We start from the raw sequence: 21,541 nt of genomic DNA on the forward strand, positions 1-21,541 counted from the left end.
AAATCTGGTGTCATGTCACATCTGGAAGACATTTTCATGGCATTGGTTTTAGGGGTTCTGAAGATGGCAAGTGGCAAGGTATCATGCTGTTTTTGCAGTTTCCTGTCATTAAGCGCTTTCCGTAGTGAGGGTTACAGAGCGCTCACTTCAGCAAAGGTCCATCAGGGTAGATATTTTATTGGCACCAGCAATCTGTAACTATATGAAAACTCTCAGATTATCATAATAGTTTTGACTGTTGTAGTGAGCGCTACCATGCTTGTTCAATTTTTGTATCATTTGAGAAGCTAAAAAGTCATGTTTGTGTATGATGCAATGTGTTGCTGCCAGGTCCATACAATGACAGAGTAGCAACAACTTGTGGCCTTACATGCCCTCAGGGTACAACTGATGTCTGTTGCATGACAGGCATGCTGCTCTCGTTATGACTGGGCTTCTGTGGGTTTCATTTTAGTTGAGACTGTGTGTCAAACAGGATGTGAAGGAACACAGCTGGTGAAAGGTTTGCGGTGACGCCCGACAATGTCATAAACCTTTCTACCCAGAAATGGGGAAAATGAATTAATTCATCAATTACTGTCAAAATTGTGAAAATAAAAGAAAGTAAAGGTCAGTGCAAGTTGAATTACATGAAAATGGACTATAACAAAAATTTTATCAAACAGGTAATTAATAATCCAATCAAATAATTGATTTGTTCATCTGTAAAGATCATATGTCCTGGTAATATTCCTTTTATTACACAGTAGAGGGCAGTAATGCAAGATCTCACCTCTGCTGTAAGGTCACTAGCTAAAAATTTGAGAGCTGCAGTGGCAGAGCACACCCATAGCTAGAAATCCATGCTCACCAAGAAGGTGGAGCTGTTTCATCGCGGTTGGTAAAAAAGCAAGCAAAAGAAAGACAAGCTTGCATGTTGTCAGCTGTAAGAGATGCTCCTACTCCACAGTGTCAGTTACAGCTGCCCCAACAGCCATCACACCGATATGATTTCCTGAACCCAGACGCTAATTCCCTCTCTACACGAAACCAAGCTGCTGCACACCATTTCAAAAGAAGAACAACTTAATATCTTCCATGTGACCCTTTGGTACTTTCTTTTTTTGTTTTTTGAATATTTGGGTTACATTCTATAATGCTGTTTTGAAGGTTGGGAAACCATTCAGTAAGTGATAACCCCTGTATCTTGGAGTGGACTGGCTCGAGTCCAGCCACAGAATCCTTTCTTCTCCTGCCTAATTGTTGTCGGCCTGTCAGAGCTAGAGTAGGGCTGCTGTCAACTAAATGGAAAAACAACAGAGTGAGTGGGCTTTTACAGTGCTCCCAGATGACCAACACAGGCCAATGAAGGCAAGCACCCACAATCCACTATTGCCAAAGGTATCATCTGTCCTAAGATCACCTTAAGTACGCCATTACTCTTGTGAATTGTAGATGTGTCAGTGGTTTGATACACTGTGCGGCATTTGTTGCTGGGAATATCCACTTTTGACTGCCACATAGCTGCGAGTACTACATCACATTAATTAAGTCAGTTGAAGAAGACATAATGACTCAATGACGATGAGCTGTTTTACACAACAATCTCATGCTTGTTGTAGTTAGTATGTAAGAGTGCATTAAAACCCCGTCCATTTTTCTTTTTTTAAACCAAGCTTTCAACACTGTTCCATCAATCCATACTGAATACTCAGTGCTTAGTTTGAGCACTTTTTTAGCAATGAAGATCTGAAGTATTCTTTGGTATGATGTGACAAGTCTCTCTGCAGATCCTATATAGTCAGGTGTGTCCCTTTCCAAATCATATCTATTCACTTGAATCAGACACAGGTGGACTCCAGTCAGGGTCTCAAAACAAAAGTGATATCAATCATTTTCAAGAGTAAAAGGTATCTGAGCTGAATTTCAGGTGCCATGGTGAATTAGCTGAATATTTATCTCAACATGATCTTTGATTTTCATATTTCATATTTGACTGAGTCCTGCCATGGCCAACATGAGTTGAACTGCTTCACTTAGTTCAGGACTCTGGACAGCTCCTTAATCGCTCGTAGGATAAAGTGCTGAGCAGCTGGAATATCAGGAAAATTTCCCCTTTCCTGTGTTTATCTTAGGCTGACTCTGAGAAACCGTGTTGGTGCTAAATGCTTTTTAAACGCTTTCGCAAAAAATGTATTGTTTAGTGTTAGGTTGATCAAAAAAATGTAATTCAGCTATTGGTTTTATTGCTGTTCTTTTTAGAGAACATTCAGCATTTGAGAATTTTGTCATATTTAGTCAAATACAAAAATTTTTTCAGGTATAATGAAACTCAGGTACTGGTAGTCGTATTGCCAGTGGCGTTTTTGAAGGATTTTCTGCCCTCGTCATCTCTGGTGGAAACAAAGACTTCTGTTGCAGCAGAGTGTTTTTCCATAGTTGGACCTGACACTGAAAGTATAGATAATGACAAATAAAAGCTTTTACTGATAAGGATATAATATGAATATCTATTCCTGAAAAGTCCATACAAGTCTATACAAATGAAAACTTGAAATTTGTTTTTCTAAGGGTTTGGATGTGAAACGGAAAATAGATAAGTATTTCCAACATTAAACATTTGAAGTTGCCTTACATATATAAGCACTGATTACATTATCTCTAAAAGCTAATTGTTCTCAGTGCATGCAGCTGTCAACAATGTTTTAATGGTGCTACTTTTAACCTTTTGCTGTTTTCTAAATAAAAGGGAGAAAAAAATCAATTTTTACCTAAATAGCTTTTCTGGGCCAGTTCCACCAGCAGTCTATGGAGCAGTAATAATAGAATCACAAGCAAAGGTCTATTTTTAGTTTATCAGAGAAGCTTTTAGTATGTCGGTGGTCTTAAAAGAATAAAGAGATTTTTCTGCAGGAGATGATAAGCTATCAAGTACCACACTTATTCACTATTGTGTGCCATGTTCAAAAGAGTGGAGGAGTAGTCCAATAGAAAATACAAATGACTGGCCAAAAATGAAGTGGCTTTGCTTGGTCTTACAGGAGAAAAAAAGCTATACTTTAGAGCTTTTACATGATGCGGTGCACGCAAAGGGAATCCCGGGGTGGGTGTGTCTGTTTTGTCATCACAATAGCATAGACAGTGGGAGAGCGGGAGAGAGAGAGCAGGTGGTAGATGTCATGCAATGGCCTCAGCATTAATTATTAAGAGAGGTTGAACAATGGTGAGCTTTGTGCAGCAGTCTATCGAATTAATAAGTCTACAGGGACTTTAATTAATTTTACAGACAGAATTTTACAAAGAAATGTTTTTCATCAGATTTTATATTTTGTGCATTTTTGCTTTAGACAGTGTAATGCATAAATGTGTCATCTCATATACGATAAGACAAATTTTATGGACAAACACAGATCCATAGGCACACACACACACACACACACACACACACAGAAACCAAGCTTAAATGAGGATAATGCAGCCAAGGCTGTGACATCACAACCTCCCACAAGCTGATTGGCGGAGCCATGCATGTAGCTGATCTCTCTCCAGCCTCAGACGGTACGATGATACAGCGAGGCAGTGCAGCGGGGGCTGTGCACATCCACACAGGCATGGCTCCTCTGGTTGGGAAAAACACGGGAAGAAGGAAGGATGGAATTGTAAATCACCCGATCATCTATTAGACTTCCTCCCTCTGTTGACTCTGTGTGTGTGTGTGTGTGTGTGTGTATATATATATATATGTATGAGTGTGTGCCTGTGTGCGTTTGTGTGTCTGTGTGTTAGAGTGTCAGGGAGGAGGGGACGTTTTCATTACAGCCTCCAGCAGCTCTCTTGCTTTCACCGGGGAAACCAGGCAGCCAGATCTGTTTTGCTTCCTGCTGGGAAAAAAAGAAGGGAAAGGACAGCTGTGTGTTTTCAACCCAGTTTTTCCACTGGATCTTATTTCTGCACATACCTGTACGTATGCTGGAACTCATGAAAGGCAAAGGGAAAGAGCCGGAGAGTGGGGTGTAGAATGGCTCACTACAAGGATGTATCTGTCAGGAAGACTTCTTTAAACCTGGTGACTGGATTTTTTCAGTATCTACGCGGTAAGTAGGGCAGCAGCACCCTTCATCTCTCATCTGTGTGGTCCTATGGAGCTAATACGGGACATAACATATGCTACCGTTTTGTAGGTGAATCCTTACTATGTGAACTAGTTATGATGGTGCACAAACAGCTGTATGTGAGCTGCAAGTGTGTGTGTGTATGTGTGCGGTATGCTTCAGTGGGCATCCCCTGTGCAGTGATGAAGCATTTGCCTGTGGGTTAACTTGATGTCTTAGGTCCCAGTATAGCGTGTGCATTGCTTCTTGAAACACGTGACCCCTATCTATATAACTAAGGGTGGATGTTTAAAAATGGCCACTCTGTACGCTGTGCAGGACTAGCCAACCGGCATCTCTGACAAGCTGTTAGAATTCAGCCCTTGTCGCCACAACAGCAGCACTACAGCAAAGAAATCATTTGTTTAGTGGTATATGTTGCATAATGCATGAAACACTGTGGCTGAATATATTAATAGCTCACAAAAGAAGGCTGAGGGTGACCCAAACAATCACGCATGTTATTAGTGAGCACAGAGGGGTAAGATGTGTTGGCTGAAATTTCCTCCTCACTCAGTCGCTAATCTCCTCATTTGACCTCTTTTTGAGGATGATCTATCACAGTAGCACTTGGGAGCTTGTGATATTTCCATTGCATACATCTAATCATTGCAGAAGTCATACTTGCTACTTCATGCTTGGTTCATGGCTGGTCTCAAACATCCCAGTGGTTGTGTGAGGATTATGGCTGGGAGAGTCTTTGAAACGGACAAAATTTAAGGTCAGAATAACACTTTACGCATTTTGCACTTCTGTGGTATCATATTCATATTATTTGGGAAAAAAACCTTAAATCTCTGGTTGTCAAGCCCTGTTGCGTCTATTCCTGGACGCTGACTGTGCGTCCTCTATCAATATCACCAGCTCCTCTAGTGTGAGGCTTAGACCCAACAGTGTACGCTCAGAGCATGTAGTGTGTATCATGTACTGACGTGCACTGTGTGTCTTTTACTTCCAGATGAGCAAGAGGCAGTGCAGAAGAGGACCTTTACAAAATGGATCAATTCTCATTTAGCCAAGGTAAGTGTGAATTCCCATCCATGCTCTCCACTGCCTATATACCACCCGGGTATCAGTCATCACTCACAGGGGTAAGAGGATGTGGTATTTTACAAGCTTGTCAGACGCACATTAAACAAATTGTCAGAGCAATTACATCACAAGTAAGTTGGTAGCTATGCTATGTTGACCTTTTCCATCAGAGACATTTATGGTGTTTAATTGCTCATCACGATTATGTGCTTTTCTTTGGTCAGTGACTGATGGCAATAAGAGCTTTGCAATGCAGCAGTAATAATTTCCAAAACACCGCAGCAAGATGGTTGGATTTATACTGTACAGTTAGCTGTTGAAGACATTTTCCTTCTTTTCTTTTTCTCCAAAACCAAATCAAGGTTGATGGAATAGGTTTCGTGTACGATAGTTTCCTGGAGCTGATGATGCAGAAGGAACACACCCTCTGTACCTCCCGTGATTTCCCTGTTCTGTTATTCTGAAAGGAGAACCTCTGAAAAGGTCATCGCAGAAACTGCTGCTTGTTGCGTTGCTGCAAAGATGACACGAACACGCTGGAGCTCAGAAGCATCTTTGCTGCTCTGTTTTAGAGAATCTCACTCCAGGCATTAGATGAGCTTCTGTAATGCTGGCGGAAAGTGTTTGTGTGGGAATGTGGGGGCTTATCGAAGTTATTCAAACACTGGTACATTGCGTGCATGAATGTGTTGTGTGTTTGGTGATTGTGTTTTTTGCCCTTTCTATGACTGTGCCGGTTTGTGGGTGGGTGTTTTGTTGTTCACGTTCTGTTTGTGTGTGAGTGTGTGTATTTGTAGACAGGATTGGCAGGGACAGTGATGCAGTGTGCAGATGGAGAGCATGAGGGTGAGGACAGCTCCCTGCAGGCAGTTGTCTGCTTCATAGGTCCATGCATGTAAATTACAACAACAAAAAAAAAGAACACACTTGCTCACATGCTGTAATGCATCAAACTGTGAGCCTAAAATAGCAGAGGCTTCATTAGATTATGCACACAGCATAAAGATGAACCTTTGAGCTGTAACCCATCAGAAATTGACGAAAACATTTCTGGAATTGTTTAAAATTCAGAATATAACTTCATGTAATTGTGACCACAGATGACACAGCAGAGTGTAAAACAAATCACAGATTTGGGGTTTAAGTCTGGAACCTGGCAAAGAGATCTGGTTTAGAGAGGTCTTTTGTTGAGTGGGATCTGCTCACAATAGTTCAAAGCATGGCTTCTAAACTTTAGAAGAATCTCAGCTATGTGGTGGGCCAATGTTGAGTCGCTCTGTTGGTCTATTCTTCATTATTCATGCACTGCACCCGAGCTCACTCACTGTGCATACCAATAGGACTAATGTAGCATAAGCCACATCATGAAAAACTCCCAGTCATGTTGACACTGCAGACAGGGGTTGGCTTACTTCACAGGCATATTTACTGGACTTTTCATATACACAAAAGATTTCTTGCAGTGATCTGTCATGGTTTTGTGCACATTAATAAATGATTAATATTGCTTTCAATGGCATTCTCCAATTTTTTACAAGTGGGGTTTAACTAAGTTTGAACTTCCTCTGATTGTCACACTTTCCCTCCAGCCTTTGTTTCCATTTCCTCTGATATTGTATTACTAAGCACCTTTCCAGTGATTTTCACTGTTTTTCTACTGATAGGAAGTCTCATGAGACGGTTTTCCAAGGTGGGAGTGATTTTTTTTTTTTTTTTTTAATTCACAGAGGCTATTTTTGTGTGACTGTGAATGTTAGCAGTATTACTGGAAACACATATCTTTTTTTTCCCATTAATCTGATTAACATGAATGTAGAAGTTGTAGATTGTTAATTAATGTAACAATCAACAAATAACTGTATGCATAATTATACAATACTAATGGGTCTTGTATGGAATAACAGGACAGACGCTTGCTTCATCTCACTGCTTTGCCCTAAATAGGCAGCCAACTGCATCCTGTCATGGAATATGTTGAGTTGTGAAATGGCCTGTTTACAGTGCCAAACAGAATTCCCGGGATGAGCTTTCCTATTAATTAAAACTTCACACTGTTGAATAAATACACATCTGTTTAGTTTACCCATATAGTAATACAGTACGATACAGGAGGCTTCAGCGCTGTCACTCAACTTGGAGATTGTTCAGCACTGTAAATGTGTGGATATGATATCGGGAGAGAGTATCCAGTTCGGGTTAAATGAATACCATCGCCTCAGGACTGGGCAGTAAGCCACAGCTGAGCAAAAGGCAGCATCTTTTCAGCTGCAGGGAAGCTCTGTGGTTGTTGCCAACAAGCCTGTTTCTCACAAACAGCATTTGGTTTTTCCTCATCCCTGCTAATGGGCTAGAATACCAATATCCCGCTACACTAAAGAATTAGCTGTGCAATCCTACTGGTTCTGTAAACATATTGCTTCTACATGCTGATCCATTTCTAATTACAACTAATTTTCATGATGTTATGTTTTTCTGTTTTAAAGTTCTGTCTTCTCCCCTACAGCATAAACCACCACTAGAGGTTAATGACCTTTTTGAGGACATCAAAGATGGGGTGAAGCTTTTGGCTCTGTTGGAGGTGCTGTCTGGCCAGAGATTAGTAAGTGGAATATACATTTGCACACTATTTGAGTATTGCAGACATGCTAAGTTTGATTCACACTTTGAATATGCTAAATCACTTTTACACCCCATTACTTGTGGATTAAAATCATTTCACCTTCACACCTGAATGTGCTAAATCTTAACAGTGCACATTTGTTTCATGATTTAAAATAAAGACTCTGCATATGAATTAGAGATGAAGAATGAAAAAAAAAAATATATCAAAAAATCACAGAATGACCAAAAGTGAAGCATCAAAAAAACAGGAGCTGCGATTTTTTTTTTTTTTTTTTTTTTTTTTTTTTTGTCACCACTATTTTATTGGAAACGTATCAAAACGTTTCTTAGTGTTAAGTATATGATAATGTACTATGTGATCTATATTGTGTTTTGATTCTTTTTTAAATTCTTAAACATCAATATTGTATGTTGACATTAAATGCGATATCAGTCTGTATTGTTTGAGCTATAGTCTACTCCATTGTTCAACTACTCCAATAAGAGAATTTAATCAAGATGGCCGACTGCATGTGCACAGGAATATATACAGGAAATGTATTTTATAAAACTACTGCATGACCTCTCAAGTTGGATATAGTGGATGTGGCATTGGTCCACAGCACATAAATTACAAGGCCTTGATTCAGGTCTAAGCCTCTCTGTTGTGACATCTTGTTAGCACACCAGTTGTCTTTTTCACTTCTTTCCCTCTGCCTGACACAACACAAACACAAACTAACATGCACTCTGGCTTGGACTCTGATTGATATTTTATAATTAGACTTGCCTTGATACAAACTGCAATGTCATCTGCAAAGCTGTTACCTGGCTAATATGTCACTGGTTCTGATGAATGCTGTCTGGTGCACTCACTCGTTGCTTTTAGAGGACCTCTGCTGGTCTATGTCATATTTTCTTAGCTTAGTTTTAACATCAACAAATCTCTGAATTATACTTTTTTGGCACTCTCCAGTTAATTTGTGTAAGAAAACACAACTACTTTCTGTTTTACCGTAAAACTAGTGATAAATGCTGTCACACAGAATGGTTGGTACAGTAAACAGTATGACCATCTGTAGTTAATACCCAGAGTTTTAATATAATTCTGCTTCCTTTGCCAAACTTGATTTTCACTTTTGTGTTTCAAGCCTTGTGAGCAAGGCCGTCAGCTCAAGAGGATCCACTGGGTTTCCAACATCGGCACTGCACTCAAATTCCTTGAAGGCAGGAAGGTAAGCATTTAGGCATAACGATTTAACCTTTAAGTCTTTCAGTCTTTTTCCTCCACAACTAAATATCATACAAGAAAAGATGAAATGGATGTCTTGAAGAAAACTAGGTTATGGTAAAGATAAAGCTGTTTATTAGATATATGTTAGTCCATATAAGGTGTATAAATAAATAAATGTTGAGAGAATCAGCAGCTAGAAACAGGACTCCTTGATTACGTAACCTATCTCCAAATCCCTCGGCTCTATGAGGCCTGTGACCCAATTTCATCTGGGTTCCATGAGGACTGAGACTTACATTGTTATGATCTCTCTCCCATCCCCATTATGTGTGCCTTCAGTCTGTGTATCGAGGATCTCCGGTCAGTCACCATTAAACGCCCTGTGTGATCACTGTGTACTGTATGCATTTTTTTCATTTGATGCACGATGTGTACGAAGCATCACTTAGATACAACCATTCAGTTTTTATAAGTCTAGTCATTGCGCTTTTCCACTGACATGCATTTCAATGCATTTTGACTAGTGGAATGGTTTCTGATCTATCTGGCTCCCAACAATGCTGAACTGCTCATATATATAGAGATGCAAACATTGGGGTAATCTTCAATGCAAGGTTTGCAATGCTGGGGTTCATTTGCTTTTCTTTTATGCCCAATTGAATGCCTTTTGTCTTCTCTTTTCACAATGGCTGTTTCTGCCTTCCTGGTTTGGCTATACAGATGATCCATGATTATAATACTAACTTGCATCAAAGACTTGGCTTTGATGACTGAACAAATGCAGTGTTGTTTTGGTTGACATTACTTCAAGGGCCCTCTGTGGGTGAAAATTCAAAAAAATCTTACAAACAAACTGAATATGACACATTTTACAGAATAATCCTCTGCTTGGCCTTTGTTTCAGATCAAACTTGTTAATATTCATGCCACTGACATCGCAGATGGACGACCATCAATTGTCCTTGGGTTGATATGGACTGTTATCCTCTACTTCCAGGTTATACTTCATTTAAAGGCTCTAAATCCTGAAAGTTTAATAACCATGTTTATACCAAGAAAAGCTGATGACCTAAAATCTGCACACCAAAAACTCCCTTTTTGGCTCAACCCAGTTTAAATCTTTGTCCTGTTAACACATAGCCTAAAGCAGATATTAGTAGATAGGCTATGCCAGAAAGTAATTAAAAAATTTTATTTCCTTTTTTTGTTTTCATGACCCCAGTGCAACCTAATATTTTCCCTTTGCTCTAATCTCTCAATTAGATTGAGGAGTTAACCAGCAACCTGCCAGCCCTCCAGGCACTTTCCAACAGCAACTCTTCCGTGGAGAGTATAGCCAGCTCTGAAACAGGAAGCCCACCCATGAAGAGGAAAGTGGTCAACAAATTTCAGGGCAATGCCAAAAAGGCCCTCCTCAGATGGGTGCAGTGCACTGCTGCAAAGTATGTCACTCTCAGATTACCTTCTTGCTTTAATGTTCAAAGATATTTGTGTAGAAAATATAGAAAAATAAAAAGGCTAGCAATATTCTGGGGTTTTCTGTGTGTACATGTTTCTGTGTATGTGTGGCAAGACAAAAATGCTTCTTTATGCTTTTTCCAGGCATCATGGAATTGAGGTGAAGGACTTTGGTCCCAGCTGGCGAGATGGTGTTGCATTCCAGTCAGTGGTGCACGCCATCAGGCCAGACCTGGTGGACATGGATGTTGTGCGGAGGAGAAGCAACAGGGAAAATTTGGAGGAGGCCTTTGCACTTGCTGAAAATGAGTTGGGCATTCCCCGTCTACTGGATCCTGAAGGTGCCTTTCACCTCTCCTACTGCTTACATTTAATATTTAAGTGATACAAATCATTGAGGCAGGACAGTGTTGAGTACATGTTGAGCCATGGAGTCTCTTTACACTTTTGCGCTGCCATTCAATAGGTTTTAGACATAAAAGCAACAAATATACACTGTTAAAACGATTGTACAAGTTTTTCAATTAAAGAAATTGTTTTACCCCTTCAAATGCATGCTGCATGAACAGTTTGACAAAATGAGTGCTGAAAAGATCAGTGACTTTTGAAGAGGATTAAAATTCTGTGTGTACACATGTCTCTGTTTTGTGAAGTGAAGTGAAGCAGTCTGCAGTGACTCTGCAGTCCTGTCTTTAGCTGAGTCGTGATGCTTTATAGCACAGAGCTCCACTAAAATGATTTCTAGAAACATAAGGCCAGGGATGGAGACACATGTGGACCTGTATCAGTTGCTTAAATATCTTATGAACCTAAGTGTCACATGGAGCTGCCATTTATTTCTACAGGAATAAAGTCGTGTTTAAAGTCAAATATTGATGCTTTTGGGAATATTTGTTTTCTATGTTCATTCAGTGTAACGTTTCATCTATTGCATCGGTTAACGTCTATTTTTTCTCTGTAGATGTCGATGTAGACAAGCCAGATGAGAAATCCATCATGACTTATGTGGCTCAGTTCCTCAAGCACTACCCAAACCCTCATCACTCTGACTCTGATGGACAGCAAGATGAGGTACCTTTTTAAAATTTAATTATATATCAATTACAAATAAGGTGGTGACACATTGGGCAATTTTTGGGAGGAGATGTCCTTGTGTTACAGCTAAATACTACATCAAAAGTTAGATTTAATTCCAAAAGTGTTATATATAAATTGCTTATATTTATGCCTTTCCCATTTCCCCCCAAATTTGCGCATGTATCATCAATCACAAAGAATAACCACATGCATAGATCATAACAACAATATATACTTCCTGTAAGAAAATGCTTAAATTATGCTGCACGTCATTGTTGGCCTTGTCTGCAAATCTTCGCATTCATCGTTATGACTTAAATCTCTAAAGAATCAAAGTAAACATAGTATTAACACAGCAATCATATAATCACCAGCCATTTGGTTTTCATCTTCACATTTCTTCGTCTACTTTTGTTTTTATTTATTTATTTATTTATTTATTTATTATTTTGTTCACGCACATTAAGCTGCTTCTTGGCTCAATTCCAACTTTTGCACTGTCAGTACCAGTACTTCAGGTGAGAGATCAGGTCATACTACTGCATGCTCTCTATCTGAGTGTAATCCTACTTAACTTCATCCCTCTGAGCTTATTTTTCCCCTTTGCTACTCTAATGCTGAGCTCTGTTTCAATCTCTTTGTGTTCCTTGCTGTTTTCCTGGATAGTTTGGTCCCCAAGATATAGAGCAAATGCTTGAGGTATGTTTAGCTAAATTAACCAATTTAATCAATGCCTGTATTCCTTTTGGTCTTCCTAAAAAAAAAAAAAACTATTCACTACTAAAAATGCAGGATCTTAATCATCTGTGGAATGTCTTCAAATCTTTTTTTCTGAACTGTTTCTTGAATGTAATGTGAGTGTCTCAATGTATTGACAAGCTGATTTGGGGAAGAAAAAAAAAAAAAGGATTTAAATTCAGTTTATTCCTGTAACTCTGTGCCAGAGGGAGGAGCGGAAGATGCTGAGAGAGCTGAAGGTGTTTTTGGATCAGCTGGAAAGGGATGTGCTGCGGGCCCAGGGAGCAGAAGGAAACCTCACTGACAAATATCAGGTGAGTCAGGCCCGAAAAGGCAATGTGCACTGTTATGTAACACTCTGCTTTGTCAAAGACATTTATCAACTCTAACCACATGTGTCTACTTTTGCTTTTTTGTTTCTGTAGGCATTTAAGAGCTTCCGTGTACAGTATGAAATCAAGAAGAAACAGACAGATCCTCTGCTGCAGCCAGTCCACAGGGATGGCAAACTGTCTGTGGACCAAGCTCTAGTTAAGCAGGCATGGGACCGTGTGTCCGCTAGGGTAATTGCACTACATACTTTTGAACAACATAAATAATTCATAACCAAACCACAAAGAAAACAGAATTAAATATGCTAATTAATCATTCCCTAAATTAAACAAAACCTGAGATTAATAATAAATCATTGTTTCTTTGCTAAAAGATAGTTTCACTGCACTGAGTGCTATCGTAGTAAAAGAGACACAACTTTGGTTCATGTATTGTGGAGTGCAAGTGTTTGAACTAGTGTTTCTTCGGAGAGGAGTCAGAAACAGAGGACCTTTTGTTCATTGGGCAGTCCAGACCAGAGCTCATCTGGAGTGGCATAAAATCTCTCTTGTATCTCGATTGCTTGTGGACATATGGAAGTGTTTACACAAGTATAGCCTACTTCATGGTGGGATCTTGCTTGTGCAGAGTGGATTTTTAATGAATGTCAATTTCAGCTGCTGGACTGGCACATCCATCTGGATAAGTCTCTGCCAGGACCTCTAGGAGTAATTGGAGCCTGGCTTCACAGGGCAGAGATGGCTCTGCGAGAGGACATTCCCATCCAACATGCTCATGATGAAACAGCCAATGTCCTCCATAGAAAACTAGAACAGCATAAGGTAATTGTAGGCCTTTCAGTCTGTTTGGTTGCCACAATGTTATTAATGCCGCTTTCTATATCTAATATATAAGTGTGAAATAAATAACAGTGAGAATCAGTATGATTTTTGATGATGTTTACATTTTGCAGGAAGTATTAAAAAACCTGGAATCGCACAGGCAAACCTTCCACCAAATCCACAGGGACAGATCAGTGAATGGAGTACCAGTCCCAGCTGAACAGCTCCAAGACATGGCTGAACGGTATGAATGCAATGCTTTTTTCATTATTTGGTCTTGATTGAGATTTCATTGAATAATCAACTCTAAACATTTGTTTAATTTGCAGGTTTAATTTTGTGTCTACATCATCACACACTCACTTGATTAAACTTGAATTCTGGGAAATTAAGTATCGGCTGATGGCCTTTCTTGTATTGGCTGAATCAAAGCTCAAGTCCTGGATCATTAAATATGGCAGACGGGACTCAGTTGAGCTCCTTTTGCAAAGCTACCTAGTAAGTTACAATAATTAACAGTGTAGTAAAAGAATTAGTATTGAATTGTTTGCATCAAACTTTTTAATGTTGCCTTTTTTACCTGCCTTTTTGTTCCAGACTTTTATTGAAGGCCACAAGTTTTTTGAGCAGTATGAGATAATCTTCACAGCCTTCAAGCAGTCTGCAGAGGTTTATGTAAAGTCTGATAGTTCAAGTAAGACTTTACTTTTCAGTTTTATTCATAGTTGTCTTTTGGCTATGTATAATATACATATATATATGTGTATATGTATGCATATGAATGTTTATTTGGGCTCATAGTAAATGGTCTTATTATTGATTTCATGTTACAGGGTCTAAGACCTGTAACAGAGGTAAGTCCAAAAACAGCCTGACCATCTTAATCTAAACCTTTGCCTGTCTCCTGAGCCATTTCCTTCTGTCAATGTGGGGCTGCACTTTTCTTTTAACTCTTACTTTTTAACGCTCAAAACAACATTATATTGTATTATGCATGAAAAAGGAAGAGTAATCTAACATTCATTGAAATGCTACGTTAGCATGTCTGTTCTGGCCCAACACACTAAAGCATCGGCTGAATGCAAATTAATTGGCATAACTGCATAATAGATGGTCTAGTAGAATTGTGTTTTTTTTTCTACACTAGGTACACATATTTTAACGATACTAAACTTAATTTTCGATTGTTGATCATTTGATTTTCAGTTGATGAAGCAGAGGGGGTAAGTAAATTCCTCAGTGATGCCACAGCTCAGTGGAAGAATCTGGCTCTGGAGGTGAGGAGTGTTCGCAGCATGCTGGAGGAGGTGATCTCTAACTGGGAGAAGTATAGTAGCACAGTAGCAGCTCTACAAGCCTGGCTTGAGGATGCTGAACAGATGCTCAACCATTCGGAGAATGCCAAACGTGTAAGTACAGTCAGAATTATTTATACTGTGCAGTTTTTATTTGTGATCCTAACCTGTGTGAGTGTTTCGACATAGATTTAATTGGCTGGACAATTTGCATCTAAACAGGTATGTTCTCTGTTTTCCTCATCCTTTAGGATTTCTTCAGAAACCTCTCTCATTGGATCCAGCAGCACATGGACATGAATGATGCTGGTAACTTCCTCATTGAGACCTGTGATGAAACAGTCTCACGAGATCTGAAGCAGCAACTTCTTCTTCTGAATGGGAGATGGAGGGAGCTATTTGTCAAAGTCAAACATGTAAATGCAACAAAAAGCATAACATGAAAAAAATACAGTGAAATGTCAACATTGGACTACATCAGAATTAATCCATCTACTTCTGTTTCACCGACAGTATGCAAGAGCAGATGAGGTGGATAAATTGAGGCAAGACTACCAAGATGGTATCAATACCTTAAAAATGTTCATGGATGCAACCAATGAGAAGATGACTGCTCCTGTACAAGTGTCTTTCCTGAACGTCAGAGCTTTTGTTCAAGATGTTGAGGTAAACAGTCTGTATATACTCATTTGCCATTTAATGGAAACGGTGAACTAAAACACACCCAGTTTAATACTGTTGTCCTGCTGTCATTTTTGCTGAAGTTTATGGTGCTACTGACGTTCACTGGTTTGTATTGACAGGTGTCACTATTATTTTGTCTACTCGATTCAATCTATCTTATATCTTATCTAATTATCTTATAATTTGTGAATCTTAACTCCATGTAGGAAATCAAGCACAAAGTGCCAGCCATGGAAGCAGCATGCAAGGCAGCAAGCCGGACAGCTCAGCTGTTGACCAAAGACACTCCACAGGAGGAGGTTTCACAGATGATGGCTGTGATGGCCTCCATCAAAGAACAGTTGAGCAAGGTGTGTTCAAGTCATGCTTTAGGTGGTGCTGCATTTTAACAGCTGATACTGCGGCTGATATTTTCTGTCATTATTTCATATTTTTTATTATTGTCACGAGCCTGATAATAATGCGTATCCAAAGTATCAGTTATATCAGTCATCTGTTACTCATTTTGGTCTGCATTATATCCTCCAATCAGGTGAGAGAGAGAATTTTGCCTCTGCTGAGGGAATCACAATCTTTATTACCTCCGCTGGAAGAAATGGAGAAGAACATTACAGGCTTTTATCAGGCTCTGGAGAAGGCCAGTCATATCACCAGCAGCACAGACTCAGAGGGACCAGTAGACTTTAAACAGAGATGCCAGGTAAACAGTTTCTGGACCAAGTTTATTTTAAATCCCAATGCCAAGTGTTCTTGACTGTCAGGCTTTGGAAAACCACGTTTAAAATGGAAAAACACCACCTCAGGACATCATCAAATGGCTCACAATTCTGCTTGTGATTAATTACTGCAGGAGCTGGTGACCTTCACACACAGCTGTAAGAAGTGTCTGACAGTGATTGAGAGAAATCATCAGACTATCCAGAAAATAATGAACAGCAGTAAAACACTCCAGCACATGGATATGAGTCTTCTTCAGAAAAGAGTAGGAGACCTGCAGGCGTCCTCACAGGTACCCCTCACGACCTACTTCATTTCTATGGAACCTAAAAAGTGTTTGATCTTTAAAAAATACTATGATTTGACTGTGTGTTTAGACCATGATTAAAGAATCTACGGAGTGGCGGAAACATGTGGAGGTGAACAGCAGCCTCATGAAAAGGTTTGATGAGTCACGGGTGGAGCTGGAGAAGGTTCTTAAAATGGCTCAGAATTGTCTGACAGAGAGAGGCAACCCAGAGGAGCTGCTCAAGAAGCACACTGTAAGATGATTTGCCTTTTTTTTAATTATTTAAATCCCTCTGGTGTATCATGCACTACCCATAATACATGCAGGGCTTAAAGTACTGCAGCACCGTGCCGGATCTCCGGCGAGTGTCGTTGGACTGTGATTTAAAAAAGATCAGCATTAAAAAAACAAACCAGTTGATTGATTGTTGTACAGTTTTTGAGTATCTGTACTTGAGTATTATTTTTGGAGGATACTTTTACTTCACTACATTTGAAGGACAAATATTATACTTTTTACTCAACAACATTTCTATTGATGCTCTCATTACTCACTACTCACGCACTGTTCTAACATTACTCGTTCATTGTTTTTAATTGTAATTGTAACCAAGTCGACCTGTAGGGTGAACGCTATGATATTGGAAGTCGGAAATTTACGAGTTGTAATATAGAATTCTCAGTTCTCGTGAACGCAGCATCCAAGCCAGCATTTTTTTTCATCAAAGTCACTGTTGGGAGATGATGGAGAGTAAGTTTATGAAGCCAGGGTAAGATGTCCAAACACCAGACAAAGGACTTAAAATAAGTGAATAGAAGAGAGGGGCAGAGACGACAGGCCTTTCGGTCATTTATTTCCTATTTAGTATTCAGAATAAGAATTAAAAAAATTCAGGCTCAATATTTTTTCTTACCAGTACATGTATACTCAATCAAACTTTATCCTTATGTCTTTTGCAGGAATTCTTTGGCCAGTTGGACCAGCGAGTCTTGAATACATTTCTCAAAGCTTGTGATGAGCTCACAGACATTTTGCCTGAGCAGGAGCAGCAGTCACTGCAGGAAACAGTCAGGAAGTTGCACAAACACTGGAAGGTTGGTGATAAGAACGATGACAGTAATAGCTATATCAAAACTTTGCGCACTGGAGATTACAAATGTGCCAAGTTACACACTAGTGAGATTCTTTACAGATGTGACAAGGATGCATGGTTCACAAAAATTATAGTCACTTTCCTCATTTTGTATGACTTTAATGTGAAATTAATGTGAAATATCAATGTATTAACTTCACCATTCATTATCTCACCATTACAAAATGAACATAATGTTTTGGTCTGGTGTGTGTATGTCCAGACAAGTAAACTTTTTGTATGTTTTGCCTCCTTCAGGATATTCAGACAGATTCCCCTTTTCACCTCCTGCACCTGAAAGTGGAGGTGGAAAAGAGCAAGCTGATGTTGTCGCTGCAGGAGTGCCAGGCAGAGGTGACCAGGGAGAACCGTCACCTGGCTAGCATGGGAAGTGAGAGGCTCATCAAGGAGCACAAGGTGAGTACAGCACTACTGGCTGGCCCACTTTCATGTATTGATTAACTTGGGGTGAATTAATTCAATGCAAATTCACTGCTGTGTCGCAGCTTGGGAAGATTTTGATGAACTTGGTTTGACAGAACTGAGGCTCTTCCAGTGTTGAGCGCTGTGCTGCAGCAGCACTTTGTTTGTTGAATCATATTTAATTTTACAATGAAGTGTAGTTTTTCACATTGAAAAACACAAACAAGCTGTCTAAGATTTGTTTTTCTCTAATAGAACTAAAACTGATGATATTCTGTGTTCATTTCTACCACAAATAAGTGTCTGATCTGTCTTTACATTAGGCCTTCTTTAGGGAAAAGGGCCCTCAGTCCATCTGTGAGAAAAGGCTGCAGCTGATGGAGGAACTTTGTCAAAAACTCCCTGAGAGTGATCCGGCTCACAAAACTCTAGACACAGCTAGAAAGAACTTCTCTGAACTCCAAGAGGAAATTGAGAACACCTATCAGAAGATACTGCAGCACCCAGATAAATGGAAGGAGTACAACACAAGGTGCAGTAATCCATAGAAAATGTATAAGTACACACAGATGATGTAGAGTCATTGCAACAACAGAGGAACGTGTTATGCCTTCATACACAGTGTGGGACGTTCATTACACACACAAAGTCATCATGTTAGAATTTTTTCATTAACTTGAGACACAGTTTTCATGAGGAAAAAGATTATAAAATTAATACCATATCTATCATTACTCTTCTAGAATCAGTAAAAAAGATCCACACTACTCATTGTTACTGTTGTTTGTACATATCTCATTTGGCCATGAAATTCACAGTTTGAAGTGAGACGTTCCCTTTGTGGTGTGAAATAGGTATGCTGACTTCTCCTGCTGGCTTATATCTAAAGAAAGTCAGCTGAGGCTGCTGAGAAATCGAGCCAGTGATCCTAGAAAGTACAGCCAGGTGAAGGCTACCATCATGGTGAGTTAGTCCTTCACATACGGTCCACAGCCAAAGCATAGTATCCACAGATTGTCCTTCTCTCCTCCTCTGTGGTGTGTCACTTGAGATGTGCTACTCTCTTGTCTTTGTCACAGCTCATGAGATAATAACAACACTTTGCATCAGATGACTTTTGTCTAGATGGCGTTAATCGCTGTCTGTTGTTATTGTGCAGGAGCTTAGGAATGATGCGGAGCTACAGGAGGGAAATCTTGGCTGGCTAAAGGCCCGTATGGCCGTTCTGATTGAAATCTGTGCTGACAACGATGCCCAGAGGCAAGCAAGTGCACTGAACAAGCTCTCCACTGATTTTAAGGGTCTTCTTGCTTCGCTCTTAGAGGTAGGTGAAGCTTCCACTTATTTTATTCAGCTGCCAGAAACTATCCAGACATCCAATCCCGTCTGGAAAACTACATTATACTACTTAAATATTTTAACATCATTTAAAGACAGAGAACAAAAATGCTACACCAATCTTTGGTGAAATTATAAATACACAATCACAGAACTTCAATCATCATCAGTTCATCACTTTTGCTACTGTCCTTTACAGGCTGAGAAGATGGTGCTTGCTGTTGGGGACTGTGTACAGTTCAGGGAAGAAGTACAAACTACCTTGGATGACCTTGTTCAGGGGCAGAAAGAGGCACAGGCTGAGGTCACCAAAATACTCGACTGTCCGACTGTTAGAGAAGCTCAACAACTGCTGATTGTTCACCAGGTACTCTTCACAAAATGATCAGATTTCTTTTATTTTAGTGTGTTTATAGGGTCAACTTTAAATTAAATATACTGTCCTCTCAGCAACTGCTGAAACGCCTGAAGCTGAAGAGGAAGGATGTCCAGCAGCTGATCACCAGAGGCCAGCAACTCCAGACTGAAGAAGGTCTGGGGGAGACTCTGCAGCAGGACCTACAGTGTTTGGAGAACACACTTAGCAAGATGGAGCAGAATATTGATTCACAAGAGCAAAGTCTTGAGGTTAGCAATGTTTCTGAATTTGGAGTGATTTGGGAGATGCTTGCTATTTCAAAACACTTTCACACCAAATGCTAAAACAAAGTTCAGATCTGTGATGGTTTTTGATTAGTCAATGTGAATCATGATGCATCTCACTTTGTTATCAATTTATGTCTTGTTTTGCAGTTTGTGATGTATAATCTTATATGTATATGTGTGCTTTGGTCTGCTGTGTAGCTGTTTTTATGGTGTCTTTTTCTTGTTTGTATCCTTTCGTGTATGGCAACAACATGCTCATGGGCTCTTACGTCATATTGATGATAATTAGTTAGTTGTCCTTTTGCAAATACACAAATAATGAGGTCAAGTCACGTAAATTAAAAGGAAACAAGCATTTTGTGGAAGGACTTTCTGCCTGAGGCACAGTTCCAGATGCAGATGCAGTGAGTCATACTTTTGGTGGTGGGGTGGGGTCATGAAACACAAACTTTGTTGGGGTGTATCATTGGGGGTTTATTATATATGTAACTAAAAGATCTTCAACAAATTGCACATCAGTGAATTTCATGTTTCCACCTATTTCTTTTTAGCAGAATTGCCTCTCAGTGGGGTGAGGTGCTTGCATAATATTTGCTATGCTACCTGTCAGTATGCTGACTCATCCCTTCCTGCTGACAAAGTCAAAGACAGAATGGTCTTCTGCAGACATAACGATGTGCTTTGAATTTTTTTGTGCTGGTAGTGATCTGGGATTTTTGCCTTTGACAATTCCTCTCTTGCTGTGATTTATATTGCTAATGCTTCTTGGAAGTGGCGTATGAATGAAACTGATTTTGACTTTGACATCAGTTTTTTGTGGGCCGTTATCATCTTCAGGTCACACTGACAGCATGGCAGGAGTTTGACAGCCAGCAGGAAGCAGTACATGAATTTGTCAATAAAGCCCACTCAACAATGGAGCGAGACCTGAACTTTAGCAGTGCAGAGAGTCTGGCTGTTGAACTTGACCAGGCTAGAGTAAGTAGTGTTTGTCTTCCGGCACATATTGTGTGCTTAACTCTTGTCCTTTCATTGGTAGTAGTATTACCAATATTCTTGAATTTGTAAACAGGTGTTGATGAAGCAGTGTGAAGCAGAGATCTCCCATATGAACACATTGCTGAAGAGAGCAACAGAAATTCAGCTTGGTCCAAAAAACAAAACTCTGCTTTTACAACAAGCACATTCCCTCAGTGAACAAGTGGACAAAGTGAAGACTGGGCTCCAAAGAGAGTAAGTTGATGGATTCGATTCTGTTTTGTTTTGCTAAAACACATTTTAGGAGACCTCAGGTAGTATTCGTTAAACAGAGATATATTTAAAAATTGGTTCAGAGTATTTTTGTCTCTGTCAGTGACCTAGATGTAGGAAATGTTGAGGTTTATTTGCAACTGTTACTTTCACCATTAATAATTTCTACTCTTCTGCTTCAGTGTGAAGACCCTGGAGGATATGAAAAATCAGTGGGATCAGTTTGGAGCTGGGTTTGAAACCTTCTCCTTGTGGATATCTGAAAAGGAAAAACAGCTGGATGTACTGAAGTCTTCCGCTTTGCCTCTTGAACAACAGATAAATACAGTAAAGGTAAAGTGGT

The 21,541-nt window shown here is 39.6% G+C and overlaps 1 protein-coding gene across 1 annotated transcript in view; it reads left to right on the forward strand.

Annotated features, from left to right (window-relative positions):
* Positions 1–21,541, forward strand: part of syne1b (spectrin repeat containing, nuclear envelope 1b) — a 71,986-nt gene that overhangs the window by 2,917 nt on the left and 47,528 nt on the right. Inside the window, exons 3-33 of the mRNA XM_029493203.1 lie at positions 5,089–5,150; positions 7,666–7,761; positions 8,915–8,998; positions 9,337–9,357; positions 9,902–9,994; positions 10,261–10,439; positions 10,600–10,796; positions 11,417–11,526; positions 12,477–12,584; positions 12,696–12,833; positions 13,260–13,424; positions 13,556–13,668; positions 13,754–13,922; positions 14,022–14,118; positions 14,631–14,833; positions 14,971–15,135; positions 15,233–15,385; positions 15,610–15,753; positions 15,936–16,103; positions 16,254–16,412; positions 16,498–16,662; positions 17,369–17,503; positions 17,800–17,958; positions 18,288–18,496; positions 18,819–18,927; positions 19,124–19,288; positions 19,502–19,669; positions 19,753–19,929; positions 20,785–20,925; positions 21,020–21,180; positions 21,381–21,531. Coding sequence (XP_029349063.1) covers positions 5,089–5,150; positions 7,666–7,761; positions 8,915–8,998; positions 9,337–9,357; positions 9,902–9,994; positions 10,261–10,439; positions 10,600–10,796; positions 11,417–11,526; positions 12,477–12,584; positions 12,696–12,833; positions 13,260–13,424; positions 13,556–13,668; positions 13,754–13,922; positions 14,022–14,118; positions 14,631–14,833; positions 14,971–15,135; positions 15,233–15,385; positions 15,610–15,753; positions 15,936–16,103; positions 16,254–16,412; positions 16,498–16,662; positions 17,369–17,503; positions 17,800–17,958; positions 18,288–18,496; positions 18,819–18,927; positions 19,124–19,288; positions 19,502–19,669; positions 19,753–19,929; positions 20,785–20,925; positions 21,020–21,180; positions 21,381–21,531 — 4,364 coding nt within the window. The remainder of the gene's footprint in view (positions 1–5,088; positions 5,151–7,665; positions 7,762–8,914; positions 8,999–9,336; positions 9,358–9,901; positions 9,995–10,260; positions 10,440–10,599; positions 10,797–11,416; positions 11,527–12,476; positions 12,585–12,695; positions 12,834–13,259; positions 13,425–13,555; positions 13,669–13,753; positions 13,923–14,021; positions 14,119–14,630; positions 14,834–14,970; positions 15,136–15,232; positions 15,386–15,609; positions 15,754–15,935; positions 16,104–16,253; positions 16,413–16,497; positions 16,663–17,368; positions 17,504–17,799; positions 17,959–18,287; positions 18,497–18,818; positions 18,928–19,123; positions 19,289–19,501; positions 19,670–19,752; positions 19,930–20,784; positions 20,926–21,019; positions 21,181–21,380; positions 21,532–21,541) is intronic.

The sequence above is a fragment of the Echeneis naucrates genome, chromosome 22 (assembly GCF_900963305.1).
Source record: "Echeneis naucrates chromosome 22, fEcheNa1.1, whole genome shotgun sequence".
NCBI classification, from domain to species: domain Eukaryota; kingdom Metazoa; phylum Chordata; class Actinopteri; order Carangiformes; family Echeneidae; genus Echeneis; species Echeneis naucrates.